Raw genomic sequence first — 25359 nt, 5'->3', positions numbered from 1 at the left:
CTGTACCAGTGGTCACCTAGTACTCCTGGTAACACGAGGCTATAGAACTACAACAGCTGCCTCCCTTGCAAACAGTTTCTGTAGATTAGGCCAACCTTGACATCTCTGTGCCTCTGACACATAGCCTTAAGGCAGGGTAGAGTGAAAGACCCACAGGTTCACCTAGGACTGCCATCCTGCACTTGGGAGGCTAGCATTCAGCCCCCAGACTCACCTGAGGCACTTGACTAAGTAGTGCGAGTCAAGTTGCAGGAACCTCACTGCCCAGCCATCACAAGGTACAGCGAAGGAACAATTAACAGGAGCTGACATGTGCTGCTCACTGTGAAAACAGGACCAGGACATGGTGGCCTATCTTCAGTCCTCAAGACACATCTCCTAAGAGGAAGGGCTCCTGGGAGAGCCATTCAGCCTGGGAGGAGATAGGCTCAGAAAGACTATGTCTTGCTCAAAATCACTCTACCACAAAGTAGGGCGCTGGTACTCAACTGCAATGTATATAGCTCTAAGCACTGCTCCTAATCACATGACACTGTGCCCCAATGGAAAACCTCTATTGATAAGTGTTTCAAAAGATCCCTCATGGCTTTTACTGAGAATTAATGCAAGAAACAGCCATATCAAAAAAGATGCAGTTTCTATAAAAAGACTTTATTAAAGATGCTGTGGTTTACTTTATTCCATTTTCCTCATATGAGGATCCAACCATAACTTCCTCTTAGAATTTAGCACCAGGCTCTTGGAATCTTACCAAACATCCTGCTGCCTTGGAAGCAGAAAGCTCAGCCCTAAGTCATTGCTCACTTATCGCCACTTTCAAGTAAGAAGCCAAAAATGGCAAAACTTGATGGTCTCCTTGCTGGAGCTGTATGTATGGCTGAAAGGTCTTGTAAGACCTTGAAGACACAGTTACTGAAGGACAAACCTTGGCAGCATCAGGGCCCAGGTCACGTAGTTAAAACTTTGTCTTCTCACAGCGAATTCAAGGGATATCCTCTGCACTTCTCAAATCAGGGTTTGTACTCCCCGAGAGATAGGAAATGATGCAACAAGGGCCATAGAAACCCACAAGGCAAACAGGAGGCTTCCTCAATGAACAGAAGGAATTTCTGTCTATAGCATTCTATGGTTCCTCTAAGATGGAGATTTAGTTTTATTTATTCGGTTCAGAACTCACTCCATTTCCAAGACCGAGGTTTCAACACGGGTTAGGTCTGTAAAACATCAGCCACTCCCTCTTGACAACTGCCCCACAATGTACCCTCTTTGGGGAACTCCTGCCAGGTGTATGTGGACTCCTGCCTCTGCCTCCTCTCTCTAGTCTCTTCTCCTTAGGCTCCACCTGTTCACCTCTGCAGTTCTGAGGAATTGAGGGCAGTTCCTCAGATCAAATGTTCTCTTCATCTGGGTTTCATCTGCTGTCAGATATTCCCACTGACTTTTTAACTGGAATGATTATTATTTTTCTTTTCTAAAAGTATTTTGTGGTTAATTTCCAAATCTATCTAGTCTTTTCTGACAGTGTATTATTCCTTTTATATATATATTTTTTGAGTTATAATTCACATACAAGCATACATTAAAGATATTGTGGTTCAGTTTCAGACTACTGTACTAAATATCATGATAAAATGAGTCACTGGAATGTTTGGTTTCTTGGTGCATATAAGTCATTCTTACACTACATTGTAGTCGATTAAGTGTGCAATAGCATTATGTCTGAAAAAACAATGTATATAACTTAATTAAAAAATAATCTTATTTCTAAAAACTGCTAACCATAATCTGAGAGGTTTTAGTGAGTCACACATAATCTTTTTGCTGGTGAAGGAGGGTTTACCTTCAATTTGTAAAAATAAAAAATTTTAAAAAGGCACTATCTGCAAAATGCAAAAAGACAAGGTATGCTGGTACCATAAAAGTCACCATTTTAAAGTACAGAACTCAGTAGTTTTTTGTATATTCATAAGGTTATGCAATTATGACTATCTCATGCCACAGTATTTTTCATATTCCCACGAAGAAATTGTACCCATCCTCCCTTCTCCCCAGCCTCCCACAACAACTAATCTACTTTCCATCTCTATGGATTTGCCTATTTTAAATACTTACTATAAATGGAATCATACAATATGTGGCCCTTTGTGACTGGCTTCTTTCACTTAGCATAATGTTTTCAAGGTTTATCGCTTTTGTAGCACATGTAAGTACTCCATTTCTTCCTATTGCCAAATAATATTATACTGAATGGATATGCCACCTTTTAAAAATCCATTCATCACTTGATGAACATTTAAATTGTCCCCACTTTTTGGCTATTACAAGTAATACTGATATGAACATTTGTATACAATTTTTTTTCATGAACATGTTTTCAATTCTCTTGCATATATACCTAGGTGTGGAGTTGCTGGGTCATATGGTAACTCTATTTAACCGGTTGAAGAACTTCTAGATTGTCTTATAAAGAAGCTAAACCATTTTAAAATCCCACCAGCTCTCTGTGAGGGTTTCTGATACTGTCCCATCCTCATCAACACTTATTATCTGGCTTTTTAAATTTAGCTATCCTAGTGGGTATCTCATTGAGGTTTTGATTTGCATTTTCCTGATAGCTAATGATGTTGAGTGCTTATCGGTCACTGCATATCTTCTTTGGAGAAATTTCTATGCAAATCCTTTGCTCATTTTTAAATTGGGTTATTAGTCTTTTTATTGTTGAGTTGTAAGAGTTCTTTACAATTGAATCCTAGATCTTTATCAGATGTGATTTGCAAATATTTTCTTGCATTTCGTAGGTTGTCTGCTCACTGTTGATAAAGCTCTTTAAAGAGCAAAAGTCTTAAATTTTGATGAAGGCTAATCTATTTTTTCTTTAGTTGCTTGTGCTTTAGATGTCAAATTTAAGAAACAGTTGCCAAATTCATGGTTACATAAATTTATATCTATGTTTTATTCTAAGAGTTTTTAAAATTTTAGCTTACATTTAGTTCTTTGACCCCTTTTGAGTTAATTTTTGTATAGAAGAAAGTATATTAATCTTTCCTCACATCTTCTGTTATATCTTTCATGTTGTTGATAACTTTAAACATATTCATTTTATAGTCTTCATCTGACAATTCTATGATCAGAGGTTTATAGAGGTCTAAACCTCCTGTTCCTAATGTCTCCTGACACTTGTATATAACCTACTATTTCTTCACATGTTTTGTTACTTTGGATTGAATCCATCCCAGGCAGTGCTTCTCAGTGAGAAAGCTGTAGCCTCTGGAGTCAGGGAAATGTCCCTGGCAAGCTGCTTTGCATTTACTTTGTCAAATCTCTCTGGATGTTAATTAGACCAGAATTTCCTTTTGTGTTCATTTCATGGCTTGATTTCTACAGGACAGAGGCTGTCTTAAACTGATCCCCAATCCACAAGAGGGCAGGCCTGTGGCTAATAGTCTCAGGAAAGGACTGTTAGCCATGGTCTCATGCTGCCAGTCAGGTTTTTTCTAGTTCCCCCTTTTACTGGAGGTGTACTTTTCAAGCAGTTTGGCTTAACGCTAATGTCTTAGTTTCAACCTCCTACATCAGGGGTCCCCAACCAATGGGCTGCGGAATGGTACCAGTCTGTGGCCTGTTAGGAACCAGGCCGCACAGTAGGAGGTGAGTGGCGGGCGAGCAAGTGAAGCTTCATTTGTATTTGCAGCCACTCTCCAGCACTAGCATCACTGCCTCAGCTCCACCTCAGATCAAGCATTGAAGCACTGGTCTCTGGTGCCAAAAAGGGCAGGGACCGCTGCCCTACATGGCTCAGGCCCAAGGCCCTCTGTTCAATCCGTGTAGCCATTATAACTCAAGGTCTTTAGTCATCATGTCAGCCTACCCAACCCAATGCATAGTGCGGATCGGCCCATTGCTCTGGGTGATTTGTTCACTCTCAGATTTGGGCTCCTGGAGACTTCCCTTATTTTCTTGTGAACTACTCATGTGTTTTAAGGATGTGTGTTACAGTTCATCCAGCATTTCAAAGTGTTTAGCAGAAGGAAGGCTTTCAGATCTTCCCTTTTGCTGGACACAGAAACTGCTAAAGAGATCACTCGGAATATCTGTATACTGAAACAAGCATGATCACACTATAGAGTAGAATACAAGGTCCCACACCAAAGTCATAGATGCAGCAGTTGACTTGAAGGGACAGTCCTCCTGTGCTAGTTTCCAAGGCCTGTTCTCTAAGGAGAACAAATCCTAATCAGACAAGTAGTTTCAAGATCATTAGTGAAACCTTGGAGACGGCATACTTCGGCTTTAGTGCCAAGACACCATCTACTGCTAGGAGAGGTCTCAACACAAATGCTCCCTTCACTGGCCACCTGCTTAGCTGTATGGCTATTGCAAAAGTCTGTGACCAACGTCCCTACATTTGGCTGATGGTGGCACAGGCTAGGTAGGGTGTGTCTGCCCAGGGCTGCTGAGCACTAATCACCTCAAGGTGGGATGCAACACTGAGGACAACAGTTAAGCCACAGGCCCCTGTGGAGGAAGGTGGCCCAATCCACCTCTGACTCTCCCAGCCCCCACCTCCCTGGGCTGTGCAGTGAGCTCCATTCTGTGGCACACTCCCCCAGGAGGCAGAGAAGCTTAGCGCCAGTGGCAGAGACTAATAATACACTACCTCTGGCCACCTTGGGAGGACTCCTGCAACTCTAAGATATAAAGAACTACATCCCACATGACTTGGCCACTGTGTGCTAAAGGAGGTGCAGAGAATGGACAAGTAGCAGAGGGCCTGCAAGAATTCAGCCATGGTGCAACAGTATCAGAGCCTTCCATCTCTCCAACCAATCTCCTGTTCCTTTTCTGGGAAAACTCTGGGCTCCAATCAAACAACATTATTCTCAACGCATCTTCCACACTGACCAGCCATCATGCTGTTGCCTTTGTTGTCCTTGTGCCTGCTTTGTCCTCTCCCATGGCTCTTTCTAGTCACTTTCCCACTTGAATCAGCGGCTCCTTTCTCCTTGGAGCCAGGAGCTCCCAGTTCAGAGAGACTAGAGTCTGCTCCCCCAGGGAGGGCAAGCTGATCAGTGGGACAGTAGATGCTGCACTGCTGGCCTGAGACTTCATCCTTCCCAGTCTCTCTGAGCCCCACACACTATCACCTACCTTTCTACAGCTGTTGGAGTCACACTGGTCAAGGTAGGAGCACCTGGTGTGGCTTTGGACCGCTCCGTGAACCGGGAGTCAAACGCTTTCATGGGTTCGATCTTGGACGGGGTTGTTAACACAGAGGGGGATGATGCAGCAGGAGTCGAGGTAGCGTTCACGCTGGGGTTGGGGAAGAAAATGGCAAAGCATGTCAAGGACAACCCATCGAGGATTTGGGAGTCTGGGATTTGCATTACTTGGAGCCAAGTGAAAGAGGCACAAATATCGAACTTCTATAAAAATAATTTCAGGATATAATCTACTATTCCTATTTCTTTAATATTTTTTCGTGTGTTAAGATTCTTAAAGTTTGGCTAAGAAGGTCACAAGCAAATTGCACTCATATTCTAAGAACTTCCAGGGGTAGCATGGGGCCTAGAAAGTGGTTCTTACAATCCTTTTTTCTCACCATATGGCCCTATTTCTACAGCTTAAATATAGCACCCCAAACCACTCCAACCACCAGCTTTTCCCACTTCAACAGTGGGTCTGACAAAAAGAGTCTCACCTGGGGTCTTGAAGCCACCATTTCTGTTCTTCATCCTCGCACTCAGGTGGCCCCTCCCACCTCACTGTGACACTCTCCTCCAAGAATTCTTTACACCCTACCTCAAGTGCTCATCCCATAGCCCTTGCCTTCTACTGCACAGAGAAAGGAGAGCCCAGGAACAAGCCTAACAGCTTCCCCAGTGTCCAAGTGCATCCCACACACTGGGTCCTGAAGCCACTAAGCCTTCTACTGACCACATCCACCTGCATGGACCCCACACCAGACTCCTGGCAGGCAACCTGGATAACCCTCTCCTCCTCTCCAGGGACATGGCAGGGCCAATTGTTGAAACATTTCACAGATCTGGAGCTTCTTGTCCTTCCCCAGACATCCTTCCTCCCTGGATGCTTTGCTTCCTAACTGGTCTAGCTGCTCTATCTCCTCCTCTTCCCATCCACTATCACACTTCCATCAGACGTGTGACACCTGATGCTTGGTGCATGCCTTTATAGTCATGACACCAGAGCCCAGAAGTAAGATACTGCAATAACATGCGACCCGGTCCCCATCAAGGAGAATCACTCTAACAATAACAGCTGTGTGTGCTGGGGTGGCAGCTACATATGGGCATCAATGCCTGCTGGAATGATCTAAAGTGCAAGTTCAGAACCTTCTGTGTCTCTCCTCTAGGGAGAAGCCCAGGGTACTTGGCTCAGCACAGAAGCCCAGCTTTCTCCCCACTTTACTGCCACTCCTCAGGGGCTTGGGGTTCTGCTTTTGCTGCTGTCCCTACCCCCTTCCCCTGGTTGGCCTATATGGGCCCTGAGTAGGGCACCCTCTGAGTAGACTTCCCGAGATCTGTCCATCAATCCCCCTTGAATGGCTAGCCATTTCTACCCAGGGGACTCCAGGAGCCATCCCTGCAACCCTATGTCTGCCTTTTTCTCCACCAATGGGACAAGAACCCACCAATCAACCCCTTCGGACTTCTGGGCCCCCAGAACATGTGCTGGGCAAGTGTTTGCTGAGTAAATGGCTCCTGGCTCTTCTTCATGCTCCGCTGGTTCTAACTTCTAAGTCGATTTTTAGTTAATAGTAGGGGAAGACATGGGCTCCCTGAGCAATTAATTCTGAGAGTGTGAGGGGAGTCTGTGCCCCAGCACATGAGCACCCTGCCTGAGATGACCGGTGTGGCGATGCTCCTAACAGTACAGTGGAAGCCTAAGCCACCTCCAGTGTAGACCTGCTAGAAGGTGGGGCTGACCCTGAGGCAGGTGATGTGTCCCTGGCTGGTTCCCACCCTTAGCAGCCCAATCCCTGGGCTGCATCTTCCTCCAGGACATGTCCTCACAGCCCTGTGCAACAGAGACTCTCTTGAACAAGGCCTCCCTTCTAAGCAAACCCTCTTCTGCAACCCAACTTCTCTTTTCTTTTTTTATTGAAGAGGCCATGAAGTGTCCCTGGAACTACGTGCAAACCTGAACTTCCCAGGGACAGAAGCAAGTCTTGGTGCCTACTCACCTGTCCTTACTGACAGAATCACCCGCAGGCCTGGGGCCGGCAGCTCCCACGGGCTCTGTGGAAGGTTTCAAGACGCCAAAGGAGTTGTGGGTACTGGAGTCCAGGGGCAGTAGCTGTGGACTGCTATGGGAGGAGAGCATGGTGCCTGCCAGGGAGCCTGAGAGTGGGATGCTGTTAAAGAATGCCGTGGAGAAGTCCCTGTTGTCAAGAAGAACAAAGTCAGCTGCAGAAATCAGATACCACATCAAGTGCTTTATACATTCTAAGTAACACTTCTCTGGGTCCAAAGGTAATGTATTTTCATGGAAGAAAATTTACAAACTTACAGAAAAGTAAAAAGAAATCTAAAATCACTTCATATACCATGTTTAATTGAATCTAAGGTAAACTGCTACTTTATGTACCACTAAGAAAAAATTGTTACCAAATATAATTGTCAGATGCCACTGGTTATAAGATGCACCCTGATCTTAAAGGTGTTAAAATGTATAAATATGTGTCTCAGACCTAATGAAATGCAGCACAGAGTAGATCTCCCTTTCATTAAGGGCTGTATGGATGTACCATCATTTACCTAACCAGCCTCTATTGAGGAACAACCAGCCTTTTCAGTCACAGACACTGATGCAACAGGAGGCAAGAGACTGCAGTGTTAAGGTTGAGGGCCCAGGGGCCCCAAACCAGACAGGTCTCACTCCTCGGCCACGCACAAGCTCTGAGACCTTGGGTGCTTCAACCACTGTGCTGCAGGTTCCTATCTGCAAAACAAAGAGATAGGACCTTCCCCATGAGATCGCTGTCAGGACTAAAGTTGTTAGTGTAGCAAACACTTGGAACACATAATAGCTCCCCATTATTATAACTGTCATTAAACCTGTTACATGGGATATTACATGGGTAAATGCACATATTACCTGGGATAAATTCGTAGAAGTGGAATTGCAGAAGCAAATGAAATACTCATTGATGATTTTTGATAAATAGTTCTAAATTGCCCACCTTAGAGGTTTAAATTACAACCTGTGTATGAGTCTATTACATCACACGTTACCAATTTTACCAAATTTCATGTTATTTGACAATCTGATAGATGAAAATTGGTCTTACATTTTTAATTTGTAGTTTTCTGATGTAAGCTTGAAATTTTTTCATAAATATCTGATTTCCTTTTTTTATTAACTATTTATTCATATCCTTCATCTGCTGTTCTATTTGGTTATTGGTCTTTATTATTGATTTAAAGACTATTTACATATTAAAAGAATTTCTTATATGAGCAGGAAATATTTTCCCCAGGATGTTGTCTTTTGACTCTTTATTATGTAATTTCTTCACAGACACAAAAAATTGTTATTTTTATATGGTCTAAATTTTGTGTCATTTGTAGAAAAGACTTCTTAACCTCTGAGATTATGAAAATATTCTTCTATAGAATATTTTAAGACTTTAAACAAAAAAGTTAAAATTAAAAAAAAAATCTCTGAGCTGTTCAGATTGTTCTCTGAAAAACCTCTGAACTGTTAAGAATTTTAAGTTGTGACGTAGGGCTCCAATTTAGTTTCTAGAGTATCAAATAGTCTTGACTGTCACTTATTGACTGTCACATTATTAGGTAATGATTCGTCAAGGATTTAAAATATTACCTTTAAAATTCCCATATTTAGCCTATTTTTGGATTTTCAATTGTATTCCAATGTTCTATTCATGTGTGAGTACCTCACTGTTTTAATTCTTATAGCTTATAAGTTTTAATTTATAGTGGGGCTAGTCTTCCCTGATGAATCTTCTTTTTCAGAAATATTTCAACTATTTCTATTTATTTTTCCATAAAACTTCAGAATCAGCTTGTTTGATTCTGAAAACTCCTGTAGTTATTTGTATTGGCTCATGTTACATTTACAGGTTGAGAGAGATCTGTCATCTCCATGATGTTGCATCATCCTAGCTAGTAAATGGTATGTACTTCCTGTAATTTCTTTGAATTTCCTTTTAGGTCTCTCATAGGATTAAAATTCTTTTCTTCATAAAGATCTACATTTCTTGTTACATTCTAGGTATTGCTTTTGTAAAAGTGATTTCTTCCTTTATAATCTTCTAAAAGTAGTTGGTGCTATTTGATCTCATTACGTTGCTTGTATCCAGTCACTTTATTGTCTTCTTTTATTGTCTATGACAGTTTTTCCAGTTCATTCTCTTTTAGATCATATTTTCTTTAAATAATAATACATTTTACCACCTCTTTTCCAGTTTATTCTTTCTCTAGACTAACTTTATGAGCTAGGGACCCTAGAATAATGTCAAATTATAGTGACAAGAGTAGACATTTATTTAGTTTTTTAATGTAATTTGAAATAAGATAGTTTATCAAGTTAAGCACCTATCTATTCCCACTTAAATATGCTTTAAATCAGAATGATGTTGAATAAAAATGCCTTTCAAGTATCTATACAGATGAGATGATCATATAATTTTTTTTTGATCTATTGACATGTAGAAGTAAACTAAGTTTCCAAAAATTGGAACCACCTTGCTTTTCTGAAATAAACTTTACCTGATCATATGCATTTTAACACATTGCATGATTGCTTGTTACTATTTTATTTAGGATTCTGCACTGACATTTGGAAATGAGAGTGGTCAGGAATTTATTATGTTCTACCTCTGTCACGTTTTGATGTAAATCTTGTGTTTAAAAAAAAAGGTTTTGTAAGCTTTCCTTCCTTTTCTACACACTAGAATATTTTCAATAGTATTAGAATGACCTATTCCTTAAAAGTCTGTTAGAATTTCGTCATGAAGCTTTTTAGTCTGATAGGTTTTGGCAAATTAACTGTGACAATGTCCTCTATTTCTTCTATAATAATTCATCTGTATGGATTTTCTTCATTTGGGTAATTTTATTTTCCTCAAAAATCATCCACTTTCAATTTTATTTGTAGAGTTCAGCAAAGCCGTCTTTCACCCTTTTGATTTATTCTTTATCTATGATTATTTCCCACTTATTTCTACTTTAAATATTTGTGCTTTTTCTTTGCTTTCTTGATTAGCTAAGCTAATAATCACCTATTCCATTGCTACTTGTTTTAACATGGCTGTATGAGGTGAGCAAAAAAGCCTTTAAGACCAAAAGAATCAAGTTCTAGTGCCAGAAATATATGCCCTATGGCAAAAAGCTGGATCGAGTCCAGGCAGGAAGCCATCTACTACCTGCCTCTTTATCAGGTGAAGCCTGGAGGGATCTACAGCACAAAAGTGCCACCATCACCACTTCCAGCACCTCTACAACTCTACTCCCACAACCCCAGCAGTGTTCAAAGCACAGTCACATACTTGATCTCACTTGGTCTTAATAAAAGGTAGGCAGGTGGCATTACCCCCTATAGGTTCACAGTGGGAAAAATGACTGATCAAAGGAAAATCAATCTCTGGGAAAAGTCAGGAAACTGGTTCTTCAGGTCTCTGCCCTCCAGGGCCTTAGCATCTGAACACCTAACAAGAAGAGGTTAATCAGCATATCATGAATGAAGGTTTCTTCAGACTTCTAGGGAGGTTTGAAACAGCTCACGGATGAGCAATTGCAAAGTGCAGAGGACTACTGTGTGTGGTACCTGAACAGACTGGCTGAACGAATGTAAAACCCAGAGTGAATGAATCACTTCAACAGCGTGGATTTATTTCATTCACACAGGGCCTTATCATCCTTTGACTAAATATACATTGTTTTGAGGAGAATGACCCACACAAAAGCAAGCTTGACTATAGACAGTGAGACAACAGCAAATGGTGACTCAGTCCATTTCCCTCCTCTCTGCCCCCTCAGGGAAATATGCCTCAGCGCCCCACTCTCCATCCAGAAATTCTACTTCTAGGAAGTAGCCTGAGAAAACAGTCAACAGGCATGCTCAGAGATTCATTTACAATCATAAAACATTGGTCACAAACTACAAGGCCACAGTTAAGGGGCTGGTTAAGTAAATCATGGTACATTCACAGGCTGGGAACCTGGACAATCAGCAAGCCAAAGCTTCAGAGGACTATTTATTAAAATGAATGCAAGGTCAAGATACAGGAACAAGTGGGAAAAAAAGACTGGAGATACAGATACCAGAATGTTAACAGTGATTATATCTGAGAGGCTAGATTATGGGTAATGTATATGTCTTCCTTTGGGCTTCTACTATTTTCAGCAAGATGTATACATGTTCCTTTCACAACCAGAAAAAGGCTACAAAAGGGTTAAAAAGAGGAACAAATCAAGTGTGCATAAGGGCTCTGTGGGTAGCACTGAGCTCTGAGGTTGGTGGGAAGCTGGGCTCAACTCCCTCACTTCCAGAGTCTATGGGTCCAATCAGCCCAAGAGGCTGTGAAGACCCTGATAATGAAAATGCTAACTGCCAAAAGGCAAGAGAAAGACCTCCCAGATAAGGCCACAGAGAGCTCGGTGAATGAACGAGTACCCAGTGTCCAGCTGTGCTATGCAGAGAGGTGTAATTCTTCTCCGACCGTCTGCTGTCCGAGTCTCAACTTGTTTCTTCAGAAGATTCTGGCAAAGTAAGTGACACAAATGAATGGAAAAGTTCCTGCCAACTACCTCCAAACATAAAAAAAGGAAATGTATTCTAACTTCCCCTTCTAACAGGCTTTCTGGTCAAACTAAACTAAGCCACCTAATCAAAGAACAAATGGTTTTATCAGGATGCGTGCTCCACTTCCTGCACAGTAATCAGAAAGGACTGAAAGCTCCCAGCTGAACCAGTTCTGGCACCTTCCTCTACCACCAGCACTGCAGGCCTGGCCAGGTTCCCAAGGCAGTGAGCAACCATGGGGCTCAACAAGGGAACTAATGGATGATACCTGTACCCTTCAGCCTACACCCTTGTCTCTACGCTGTAGTTTGCAAACTCTCCTCCACAAAAGGCTCATAACCAAGGGTTCCTAGTTACACATTATGTCTGAGTCTCCTTGGGAGATTCATCAAACTCCTGGAGATGGTTTAAGCTCCCTGGGTAATCACAACATTTCCTGCCCTTTCCTACCCCATCTCCACCTCCTACCCACAAGTGAGACATAACTTCCAGAAGAAGAAGGGGGAGCCCACAGATGTCTGCTAAGAGTAGTGCCTGAAACCCAATGGTCTCAGTACAATAAGTCCTCACTTAATGTCACTGATAGGTTCTTGGAAACTGCAACTTTAAGGGAAACAACATATAAGGAAACCAAATTTACCATAGGCTAATTGGTATAAATAAAAGTTAAGTGCCAACGGCATATTTCTGGTCACAAAAACACCACCAAACTTCTAAATAAAGACCCAAAATGCTTCGAATATTAAACATTGAAATAAATGTGAGCTATACATACATTTTAAACAGATTAATAAAAACAAATAAGATGATTATTTCCTAACCCACTTATCCCAGTTCAGGGTCACAGGTGGCCAGAGCCTTTCCGGAAGCTCACAGTATAAGGTGGGAACCCACTCACCCAGACAGGAAACCTAACATGGGCATCTTTGGGATCCAGGAGGAAACCAGAGTAGTCAGAAAAAACCCATTCAGATATGAGGAGGAAGTGCGGAGTCTACACAGTGACCCCAGCCAGGAATCGGTATTTTTTTTCTCATCAATGTTGTAACAAAACACGTTGAACCAAACGACATTATTCGAGGACCTGTTGTATATAGAATTTCCAAGAAAGGCCAAGTTCCCATAAGAGATGACCTCTTCTAGAGCACCGTGGGGGCACAAAAGTCTTTGATAAAGGTGCCTTAGGCTCCATTATTACCTCATGCAGCTGAGAGTAATGGGCCAAGTGGGCCCAAGCTGGCTTACCCTTGGGTCCTGTACTAGGCCTAGCACACACCCATCTCCACACTACTCATGCCTGTGCCCTGTCCAGATTGCCTGTTCTCCTGTGCTCATGTTCTCAGTGAAATCTGGCCAAGCCCTCACCTTCCTGATGTCTTCCAGACTCTCTCCATTGACGACACCAGCAACTGAGGCTGCCGATCCTGTCTCTCTGGCAGTGGCACTCTTCTGGTCTAGCTGTTGCTGTTGCTGCCTTCGCTGGTACTTGAGCATCTCAGGGTTCTCGATGACAGCTGTGGAGAGCTGAGCCTCAGTCATGATAGCCAAGCTCTTGCCGTAAGTGGACTGGTGAATGCGGCTCTAGAGGAAGCAGAGAAAAGTGTAATAAACCAGCTATGAACAGACAGGTGGTAAATACTGCCCACCAGTGGGTGAGCTGTGGGTTGGTTCTCCTGGCTCTGAAAGCAGAAAGGGCCCTGGGCAGGGGACCCAGAGCACCGGATTCTAGCTCTCCATTGTTTCCCACCCTATTCTGCCTGTAAGCTGATTAGATGACTCTGGAGCAGTCTTGTACCTTCCCTAGATGTTTATAGCCTCCAGTGTACCTATAGCTAGGGATGAAAGTGAATGAATAATCAACAAGAAAATACCTACTCCATTTCTGATGCAGAACAAATGGAAAACGTTTGCTGAACTGAAGTTAAGACACTCAAACTGCTAACATAAGGCTCTAGATCACTCTAAAGACCCCAAACACTCTTTGAGAATCAGATACTGAAACCAGTGTCTGCAGATCTTGTCTACAGCCATCAGCATATGTTTGGAGATCACCATGGGGCTGCTAACAGTGTCTGAGAACAAGAGAAGGCCTGGCATAGCAGACCTGGGGAAATCCCTCTCTGCCCCCACTGTCTCCCAACATGTTGTGATCCTTGTGAGTAGAGCCTCCCTCCATTCTCCCAGGTCTCATTAGTCTCATGCCACAACACACCAGACAGGACCCCAAGAGGGAAGGGATGGTGTCTCCAGCACACTGGAATGACTGCTGTGACGAGGAACAGATTCACATAAGGATGTGCTATGACCAACATGGAAGTCAGTAGGATATCTGCCTCAAATAAAGGATGCTGAGAGGGGAGGCAGCACTTTGGGACCCGCTCCTGCAGAGCCTGTATGTGGCCAGAAACTTCCCTCCCCTGCCGCCTTGGCTCTTGGCCCCTCTCCCCTGAAATCTCGAGGTAGAATTCAGAGTTTGGCTGATGTCTACCTAGTGATCCTTGAACATGGGGTCCTGCCTGTCATCCGGGAAATGGTAAGCTAGACAGGTTATTACATAGGCTCCCACTGTGGCTCTTCAAGGGGGAGTGGAATACACAGTGATGTCAGGTAACCTGATGACAATGACAAGGTGGAAAGAAGACCTAAGGCCACTGAGACATTCATCCTTTCATTACAAGAAACTGCTAGGGTGCCAGGCCCTGCTCTAGGTGCTATCAAGAAAGCAGACCCCTAACCCCAAGGGGTTTATATCATAGTGAGAGGTCCACACAGTAGCTTAAGAGGGAGCCTCTACCAACAATCGAATCACTAAGAGGTGAGCTGCCCACCTGTTCTGAGCTTTCACAGGGCTCTTTTCAGACAAATGAACACATTCCGCTAAGTGCTGGCAAAGGCCCATTTGTAGAAACACTGGTCCTAAGTCTGTGGTAGGTAAAGCAGAGCCTTTCCCGAAGCTCTTGAGGAAGGGAACATGGGCCATACTGTCCTGGGCAAAACATAGAGGTCTGGCCCAAAGGCAGCAGGCCTGGGCCAGGCTTCTGTTCTTGTTCTTAAAGGTCATACATGATCTTGGCAAAAGGCCATACTATTTTCCAAGGCTTAGTTACCCCATTGGTGAAATAGGTAAGCCCTGCCATGAAAGGTTTTGTGTAATTGAAATAATATATGCAAACACACAGCCCAGAGTCTGGTATACAGTATGTGCTGAGAAACAACCAATGTTACTATTAAGTTGCTACTCCGTGGCAACCATCAGTACAAGACAAAGGGGAAAGTGATGTAAGCAGGGACCCTTGGGAGTACTCCTGCTCTCTCCCAGAGTGAAACCTCCTAATGTGTGGCTAATTATCAGCTCAGAAGATGCCCAAAGTTGTTTTATTATTAATTCCAGAACTGATTTCTGACATGAACAGAGATTCATTCTTAAATTAATCTATTTTGTAAAGAAAACAAGGATTACAATCTACAAAAGACAAATACCCAATAATACATTAAGAAACAATGTGTCTGTAAATGTCACAAGAAGAGGGTCCAATTGAAGGGACGACCTCTCAGAGGTATCATGGCCATTTCTGTAGCTCCAGAGCATAAGCACACAGCACATGGGCCACTGGCCGGCAATATGTTGTCTCCTACCTTCTCCTCCTCGCTCAGGGGGTCTCCAAGCTCATCCTGAGAGAAATCTAGGAATGCCACAGATCCATCCATGGAGCACACCAGAATGCCTAGCCCATTCAGAGTCCTGAAAGAGATGGTCATCAGCAGCCTGAGAGCAAGTGCCTACAGTCCTCACCCATGCCTCAGTGGACCCAGGAGGATGGCAGGGCAAGGCTCTAGGTAGAGGCCTAGAACTCCTGGTTCTTTTCTGTGGCCTGGAAGGGGTAGGGATGGGGGAGACAACTGTGTCCCAAAAGGTTCCAGCACCCTTTAGTTCTAAGCACATGTACAAAGTATCTCTTACCATATGTTTTTTAAGAATTTCATTTTTATTTATCTTATTTTTGAAACCATTTTTTTTTTCATGTAAAGAAGTATACATCTAGATGAGGTCACTGAGAGGCAGAATGTGTCTCCACACCTATGCTTACCTGGTTCGTGAAATGACAGAGAGTGAAGTGGAACCAAGATCATAGCTCTCTCCTTTCCCTAAATATCAGTTTGTCTGAGAAGCATTTTGCAGGAGCAAATCCCAATGGAGCAAGGAGCACAGCAGCAGACATTCTCCCAACAGCAGGACCAAGCTGCCCTTTCCTGAATCAAGTGCAAACAGCACCCTGGGGGTCTGCTCCAGTGGCGACACCTCATAGGGTCCCTGGCTACCTGACCCTAATCACATCAAGGGACCTCATTTTCCAACATGTAGCCTCTTTTTCCTAGCCTGTGCATCGTTATAAGAATCCATCTTACCAAGAAATATCCATGATAGATTTGTCAAACAGCTCATGGATGACAACCAAAGGCCTTTTCAGACACGTGAGCTAGAAGGAAAGAAGCAGCAAAGGTTAATGAAATAAATGAAAACCACTTTTTGTCCACTTAGCTCAGTTAACACTACCAGTCCTAGAAGACTTGGATCGGAATTTTGCTGACACTCAGGGCATATTTAACTCTATTCAAACAGCAACCACCAAGATCCCAAATTGTGGAAACCAAAGCCTTCCAAAAATAAGCAAATTAGAGTGGGCCCTCCGAAAGTTTCATTGTGGTCTGGCAGGGGAGATGGCTTTATACAGACAACCAATAATGGAGGAGGGGGTTCTGGAAAGGCCATGACCTGAGCAAAGAAGGTCTAATGAACAGGGGATGGCATGCCAAGGCCTGGGCAGGGGATGAGGCAGCAAAGGCAACTCCTAGGACAGGAAAACAGATGCAGAGAGAACCCGGCACATCTTCTCTGGGCCTAAGAAATTCTGGTACACATTTACATAAGACTAGGTATAAGCGGCTACATATGTCACACAGGCTCATTCTACAGTGTGTGCAGATAGCCTGGAAACACACAAAAACAGTTTACATTGCCCTAATCCCCACCCATAGCTAACCACTATTAACACTTTGATGAGTTGTCTTCTGGTCTATCTTATGCTTTATCTCATTCTTTAAGGCACATAGTTCTGCCTGCTTTTTCATTTAATAAATAACAAGCATGTCATTAAGTATCTTCTAAACGTCTGTTTTTGATGACTGCATAACATTCACCATGTGCATATTCGTTATCTAGTCACTCTAATGTTGGGCCATGCACTATCTCCACATTCCCACAGTTAGCAAGATCCATCTCTCATACACTAGTGTCTGACCTCCCTGCTGACAGGTCCTGGGGCCACAGGGCATCCGGCTGGGTGGGAATACCCTTCTGCAGGGCTCCCACTAGGTGCCACAGAAGCTTCTGGGAGGCTGGGACTGCTCTTGCAGAGAAGGAGTTGCTGTGACCATCCAGTTGTGAAGAAAGATCTAGAATCTGAGCTACCTGGAATTCATGGGAATAATCTTGCCCCTACCATACTTCCACTTCCAGAAAACAAAACAAAACAGCCCTGCCCCTCCTACCCAAAATGTGTTTATAGACCCCTCAGCAATCTAGGCCTTGTGATGTTTTGGTCAAAGCACCATGAATGGAGCCCCAGGCTGAGAGGAGCCCAGGAAGAACATTCCTGGAACTGCCTATGATGGCAGTAGGGTTCAGGTTCTGGAATAAATGGTACATGAATACTGGGCCTGAAAAAAATCACAATGTACACAGCAGTTGATTTCTCTGTGACAAACGACCATAATAAATGCAGCCAGAGGATAACCTTCAAACCTACAATTTTAAATCCACTGTTTATGGGGAAATTAATAAGGAATAAACAACAAACATAATAACATACACTGATCTCAACATTATGCTGAGTGAAAGCAATGCAAGACACAAAAAAGTAAGCACTGTACGAATCCATTTATAGGAAGTTTAAGGACAGGCAAAACTCATTGTGACAGACATCATTAGAGTAGCTGCCTTGGCTAGGGGGTTTGAGGGTGGGGTCTTGAATGGGCAGGGACAAGGAACATTCCGGGACAGTGGTTACACATGTAAACATGTACAACAATGCATTGAGTTGTATGCTTCAAGTGAATATACTTTATGTAGGCTCTATGTCGATACAGGTTTTTTTTTAAACGAAGCAAACATAACATGCCAACTATGGCACTGACCACCGAGGGTACACAAGAACTGGACACAAGAGCTGCTCTGGCTGGAAGTCAGTGCAGCCTCTCCTAGCTGGGCCCAAGTCCAAGCTTCAGTGCTTCCTTCCAGGGTGACGGGAGGACCTGACCCCAGGTGCAGGGTGGAAGCACTAGGCACACCAAAAGCAGGGTTCCCTCATCTTCCAGACCTCCAGACTCCGCCTCCTTCACCAGTCCCATCTCCTATTCCCCTGCAGGAGCAGCAAAGCTCATGATGGGGGGCTCACCCAGACAGAGAGAGAACGGTCCTTGCTGCCAACAGCACAGCAGCAGTATGGGCAGCTGGGCTTTGCAGAACTCCCATTCTTCTGCTTCTTTTTGAAGATTTTTGGGTTGAATTTCTAAAGCCAAATAACAAATGCTAAAATAATTGATCAAGTATCAAGCATATACCCCATGCCAAGGATTATAAACATACCACAATCCTAGACTACTGGTGGGAGCCCCATACAGACATCCTATCTTCCCAGCCCCAGGCACTCAGCAAGTTTAATTTCATCTTCACAGCTACCCAGGAAGCATTTTGCTGAGGATGAAATGGAGGCTCAGAGGTCACAAACCTGCACTGAGTCAACAAATGAGTAAGTGGTGAGATGAAGATTTGAAACTGGGTCTACCAACTCTCCAATTCTGGGCCTACGGCCAGGTTGACGGCAGGGGAGCTACAATTGGCACTCTGAAGCCCTCCTGACCTGGGAAGGTCCAGGTCTAGGACTGGGCTTTAGGGATAAGGTCCTGAGGGAGGGCTACTCTAGTATCCCTTTCCTTTCACTGTATTTTCTTACTCACAGTCAAAACTGTCTGGTAGAGACTTATCAGTCCTGCATGATCTCACGAACAGGGAAAATGACATCAGATTAAAGTCAGCCCAGGGACTACCCCAGTGTAACCTGAGCTTCACTGCGGGACAGGCTGGAAGCACATGCTGAGCTCTCTGCTGCTTTCCTGGATTGAAAAGGATTGGAGTTCTAGACTCAGAGTTGAAAATCCCAGGCCAGGAGAACTGAGGAGGAAGGGTGTCAGGTGGCCCAGAGGGGTTCTAATCCCAGAGGGCAAACAGGAATGGCCAAGGGTGCACAGAGACTGGAGAACATGGAATCAAAAGCATGTACCCTGGGCTTGAGTCTCCACAACCACTGGGTTGGCTGCAAGGCCTCAGCACCACCATCTCACAGGGCCACTCTTATAGTAGCTGTTAGGATCACTTGAGAGAGTCATGTGGAAGCACTGTTAACTACAGAGCAGTGACTTTCAAACATTTTAGCAAAATGGTCCTGATTTCAAACAAAATCTTACATGGACTCCTATACAAAAAAAATTAAAGAAGCAATATTTTATTTATATAAATTTAAACCACAGTATACAGTATTTATTATCAATTTAAACAACGCGAAGGATGAGCCCATTTCGATGAATAAAAAAACTGAGATCAGGGGCCAGATCCTTCACTTTTACCAGCCTCAGCCCATCAGTCTACTGACTTTGTTGTGGTTACCCAGTGCTGAGGAAATTCAGGTTCTCACATGCCGCTTGCCTTGGGCACTCCAAAGACACTCTTCAATTTAAGTCATTCAGAAGCATAAAAGGAGTGGCCAATACTCTCTCAAGACTGAGAAACAGCAACCCACATCTTCTGGTACTCTTCTCCCTGCCACGTAAAGGCAGCTCCAGACTCAGGCAAGTGCTCCATCCCTAGCACAGCCTCGTAGCTATAGTTGGCCACTGCTAGGGCCCCAGGACAAGCACATGTGCTCGACAGCCGCACAACCTGCACTGTGTCCCCCAGAACTGGGTGAGTGGGGCACTTGTGAGGACCACCATGCCTGAGTACCCATGAGCAGACCCCAATGTGTAAATAGAGCAAAGCCACAGTGTTCCTAACCAAAGACTGATATTGGTGATGTTCATCATGTTAAAGTTTGCCAATAAAACACATGAGTATGTAATTCTATTTTATAAATTTAGTTTTTTTTAAACACTGAAACATAAGTATTTAAAATGAAACAAGAAGGTGACATGTGCTGGATCTCAGAGCCCACTACCTCAGTCACACACATGACCCAGGCTTAGGGAGCACGGCACTGCCCAGGCCCTGAAGGTACTACTCAGGGCCAGGCCCACAGTCAGCTGGCCAGAGGCTGAGAACACTCACCACAACGGTCACGGCTTTTCGGTGCCCAACAAAGTCCATGTTGGTCTTCCAGCCCTCCCGTTCAATGATCTGGGCGGTGGGGCCGGAGTTGTTCATGGCGTGGGCAGACACCAGGTAATGCCCATCAGGTGACCAGCTGAGCCGTAACACATGGGTCGTCCCTCCACACTGAAAGAAACATCTGTGCTTGAAAGGAGTTCAAGCCAACCTTGTGACCAAAACTCTGGCCTCAAGAATAAAGATGACTCAGCCATACGGGAAAATAAAATCTTGCCATTTTTGACAACATAGATAGACTTAGAGGGTATTATGCTAAGTGAAATAAGTCAGACAAAGCAAGACAAATATTGTGTGATCTCACTTATATGTAGAATCTAAAAAAACTAGACAAATGAACAAACAAAACAAAGGAGACTCATAGATACAAAGAACAAACTGACAGTTGCCAGAGGGCGGACAGTGGGGGGATGGGCAAAAAAGGCGAAGGGGATTAAGAGGTACAAACTTATATATGTCACAGAAATGTAATGTACAACATAGAGAATACAGCCGATATCACAATAACTTTGTACAGTGACTGATAGTTACTAGGCTTCTCATGGTGATCGCTTCGTAAGGTATATAAATGTCAAATCACTATGTTGTACATCAAAATATTGTATGTCAGCTATACTTTAAAAAGAGCTTTATATTCCAAAAAATAAAAATAAAAAGAACAAAGTTGAACTCTGATTTACAAATAAAGTATGATGGTGGAGCGTGTATCCAAGCTTCTGGCTACACCAACAGCTCTAACTCCAGTCTCTGCAGATGATCCAATAAAAAAGGCTCTTTCAGATGAGATTGAGAGCTACAACATCCCATAGGAGCTGAGCACAGCACAGCAGTGTAGGCCCTGAAGGGATATGCAGGACGGATATCTCTTTTAACTGTCAACTCTGCATGGGCCATTTCTGACCACTGACCCCTTTCTTCTGCCAAGCACCTGTTAACCTGACTATGAAGTCTGTGGAGCACTCACTGCAGTGGAGAAAGAGCCTTGTTGACCCACAGAAGCCTGTCTCTGTGATGCAGCCAGTGACCACAAACCACCACCTGCTCTCTCAAGCCTGGTGAAGCAAAGGAGAAGAGGTTCCCTGACCTGGACTGAGAGCTAGGGCAGAGCATCCCTTCAGTATTCCTCCTGCAAAGTTCCTCCTCCAAAAGTCAGCCCCCTGAAGCTCAAGGTCAGTCCAGGGCAGCCCTAAAGACTTAGGAGTTAAGATCTTGGCCTTACAGCTTCAGAGGAGGGTAGGACAAGGCAGGGGGTAGTGACACCCCTGCTTCAACTTCTGCCAGGCCAGACCCAGGCAGGACAGGCCCACACCAGAGGTTGAAGAGTGCTGTCAGTTCCCACCGGGACTTCAAAAACTCCTGCTCCATCTCCCACAACCACTCCCAGGACCCTACCTGCTGCACCTGCAGCTGGAGCCCTGAAGAGCTCCAGGAGGTGTGAAGGCCCATTTCCCTTGTATAAGGCTGTTGCCAAGGAGGGTAGAACTAAGTAAGGTAAATACTGGTACTAATGCGCCCAATCCAGGAGCTGTTGCTGGTTTAGGGAGAAATGAATACATATTTCCACTTTTCACCTACAGTTAGCCCTGTCCAGTGGGCCAACATCTATTCTCCCTGCAAAACTATGCTTGTGTCCTTTCCTCTGAGAAGCCTTCCCTGATGAGAACATGCCCCAGGCCCTGGGCTGTTTCTGCACACTCTGAGCAACACCATTACCATGCTCACAACAAACTCAAATGTCTGTCTTTCTCACCAGGCTCTAAGATTCAAGGGAGAGAACTCCATCTCCATCCACTTTTATTTCCTGTACCCAGTAATGCCTTACAGGTAGTAGGCACTTAAAAACTGTCTAATGAACAATGGCGAGCTTAAGCTCTGATCCCATATAAAATGAGAACTTAACTAAAAAAAGAGATAGTAAAATACTGTACAAGCCACTACAGTCTGACCTCCAGATATTTTGCAAACCGTACTGGTTAACTGTAACCAAAAAAGTCAGCTATCCTGCAGAGCAGAATTCAGTAAGCAAAGCCACAGCACAGTCAGGAAAAATACAAGATAGCAATGCAATATAAATGTCACATGGTGAAAAAAAGGTTCATCGTCTCTATGGCAGCCAGCTATGTGGCACAATGTTATGGGGGCATCCCTAAGGTTCTCTTAAGCTTTAAAACTTATAAATCCTTTTCACTTCAAAGTTGGACGTTTGATAGCATCTGATAGATGTAAGATTTTCATCAACTGACTCTTCAGGCTAGAGTGCTCACCCTAGAGAACTCTGAGCAGTCTGCTCTGGTCCCCGGACTCTACATTCACCCACAAGGTCCAGACCCCAGCCAGTTCTTCCTCTATGCACAGAAGTGAGGAAGGCTGCTGCATCGAGCTCTCTGGGCTGTCCCCATACCTCGTCAAAAGGTTTGGTGATGCTGGTCTCCAACTGCCAGTCCAGAGTCCTCCACACCTTCAGGCTCCGGTCATCAGCTTGAGAGGCAATGTATTTACCAACAGGGTCCCAAGTCAATCCCTTTACCAAACCAGAATGACCTCTCAGAGTAGCTAAAATTTCTGTGAAGAAAAATAAGAGAGTGGAAAGGTGTAACCTAGGGGAAAATGATGACTCTACATGGAAACATGGGCTACAATCTACGGGCTACAGAATGGCTAGCCAAGAGTAGGGATTTCAGGAGTCCATCTTCGCCAGCCACCACTCCTGGCACAAGCGGAAGAGCTCCCTAACCTGGTCACCACCAAGGCAAAAGTAACCTGAAGAAATGACTACACCCGGGATTTCCCTTCATTGATAGACAGCACTTGTGGGTTGAGGCTGCTTGTACCCTGGAAGGAGCCAAATTCTGCCCCGTTATCTTATCTATAGCCAGTGGTCTTGCACATGGTTTTTCCTTCTGGACAGAAGCCCACTCCACCTGGGCTGTGACATTGGCACTTTTGATGTGAACCTCCCTGGCAGTTCAGGGGACTGGGCACTGCACTGAGTGAGTCCTCTGTTAAATCATCACTGAGGACAAAGGTGTGTGAGACAGTACCTCTTAGAGATCTGTAATCTAAACGTCACCCCAACCTCCAAATCTGCTACTCCGTGGCCAGGCCGAGGGTCCGTCTCCACTTATGCTGGTGGCTTAGAAAAAAATGACTTGGATCAAGTCCATGGATCATGCTTTTTAGTGCATGAGGAAAACATATTCCAGATATCAAGCAGGAACGTGACGGCATCTCACTAGTTATAAATTGCAGTGCTATGCCAGGTTATGCCATCTGTCATGACTTTAAACACATTAATAAGAAAAATTAATCTTTTATGAAGCTGGATTTTTCAGCTTACATCTGCTCAAAGGCGTCACAGAGGAGATGGCAAGTGAGCTGAAGCCAGAGCCCAGCAGTGAGAGGGCTGCCCTTGAGGGCACATGTGTGAGGGCACCAGGGTGCACTGAAGGTACGGCACAGGTGGGGGCAACCAGGTGAGCTGAGCACAAGCTGGGAGTGGTCTCCAATGCTAGTTGTCAACATACCACCTTCAGAATCTGTGGCACATCTATGTTAGCACTCAGTTACTATTTTTCTTTAATATAAACCTCTTTCAAAAACTTAAACAAATATAATTGATGAAGAAAAAAGAATTGAGTTACTGATAAGACACATGAATCCCTGTCCACTGTGAGACATAGCCTGCCACCAGCTGAAGGAGACGGAGCCCACCCCACGGATGAGCGGCCCATTTCTGCTGCCACCCAGTCAGAGGCTCAGACCTGGGAACTTGACTGCATTCCAGATGACGACAGTATTATCCACGCTGCATGAGGCCAGCCAGGCGTCATGGGGAGACCACGCTACATCCATCACATCTGGAAGACAGAGGGCAGGCAGTGAGTCTCTTATCTGGCATGCAGATTTGGTAAGGGGGGCACACTCAGCACCACCCCTGTCTGCCAGCTGGGCCAGCAGTCCCTGGTGTCATGTCTGAGGATACTTGACCTGGGACCATCATAACTAGACTTTTTTTTTTTAAGCCAATCTGAAAAACTTCCCCACTCAGGTTTTTCAACTGGTCATAAAATTTGAAGCATCAAACTGATCCCGCCCCACTCCTTTTACAGACAAGCAACTAAGGGAACAGCTGAGAGACTGGCGCCTTGTGGCATTACACTCACGTATTAGAACCCTAGCTCTGACACCTACTGAGCCTATGGCCTGGGGCTCGCTCCTCAACCCTGCTAAGCTTATTTCTCCCTAACTGGGCCTTCCTCATACAGCCCTTTGAGCACTGTGGGTCTAGCACTTCACAGAATGCCTGGCACACAGTCAGAGCTCAACAGCTGCTGACTAACTGAATGAATGCAAAGTCATCTTCAGATTCTTTTCTTCATAAGTTGGACCTCACTTCCAAGATGCTGACAGGAGCACCCCTTTCCTGCATAGCCGTCAAACACAATTAATCATGCTCATTTCTTTGTGACTCAGTTTTCACAACTGTAAAATGAAGATTAAAAAATCAACCTATCCTCAGAGGGTTACTGTGAGGATTTAGTGTGAAGAATTACCACAGAATGGTGCCAGGCACGCACCAAGGCATCAATAAAGGTCAACCATGATGGTGACAATGCCCATCTTGCCATGGAGGTGTGGCGGTGTGATTTTTCTAACCTCATTGCCTGATGTAGTGCTAAGTGTAGAGAAGAATGGCTGGCGAGATGAAGAATCAGAAACACAGCAGCAAGTTAATAGCTATCTAGTCCTTCCCTTATAGGATTTTTAAAAAGAGGCATAAGTAAAATATTCAAAATTTCTATTGTACTTTTTTTCTAGTTTTTAAAAACTCTTTAGTGACAGCTTGACGAATTTTTTCCACATTGACTGGACTTTGCATTTCACACTGCATATGAACTGGTATGCTGCATTTAGTATTCTAATAGCCTATGTGATTTTCAGGGCTTCTTTTGATTGTTCTGTATTCTATGTCACTGAGAACATTTGCTACCATAAACAGACATAATAAAGAGAACTTTAACTGGGTTCTAGTTTTCCATGCTAATGAGCACATCTGTATATGTCACTCCCCACATCCTAGATTGTATTTTTTTTTTTTTGAGACTGATACCCCAAAATGGGATTCTGGGCAGGAG

The 25359-nt window shown here is 44.1% G+C and overlaps 1 protein-coding gene across 4 annotated transcripts in view; it reads right to left on the bottom strand.

Annotated features, from left to right (window-relative positions):
• LOC102892605 (protein HIRA) overlaps nucleotides 1-25359 on the bottom strand; it is a 79981-nt gene that overhangs the window by 28337 nt on the left and 26285 nt on the right. For all 4 annotated transcript variants that reach the window (XM_006915244.2, XM_025049193.1, XM_015592020.2 and 1 more), the window contains 10 exons: nucleotides 23986-24081; nucleotides 22626-22786; nucleotides 20168-20335; nucleotides 18243-18356; nucleotides 16195-16265; nucleotides 15424-15529; nucleotides 13153-13368; nucleotides 11659-11744; nucleotides 7202-7399; nucleotides 5149-5310 (listed from right to left, as the gene is read on the bottom strand). In XM_006915244.2, coding sequence (XP_006915306.1) covers nucleotides 5149-5310; nucleotides 7202-7399; nucleotides 11659-11744; nucleotides 13153-13368; nucleotides 15424-15529; nucleotides 16195-16265; nucleotides 18243-18356; nucleotides 20168-20335; nucleotides 22626-22786; nucleotides 23986-24081 — 1378 coding nt within the window. The remainder of the gene's footprint in view (nucleotides 1-5148; nucleotides 5311-7201; nucleotides 7400-11658; nucleotides 11745-13152; nucleotides 13369-15423; nucleotides 15530-16194; nucleotides 16266-18242; nucleotides 18357-20167; nucleotides 20336-22625; nucleotides 22787-23985; nucleotides 24082-25359) is intronic.

The sequence above is a fragment of the Pteropus alecto genome, unplaced genomic scaffold, assembly GCF_000325575.1.
Source record: "Pteropus alecto unplaced genomic scaffold, ASM32557v1 scaffold135, whole genome shotgun sequence".
Classification (NCBI taxonomy): Eukaryota; Metazoa; Chordata; class Mammalia; order Chiroptera; family Pteropodidae; genus Pteropus; species Pteropus alecto.
Note: the sequence above shows the minus strand (reverse complement) of the source record. Positions and strands in the feature narration are given on the sequence as shown.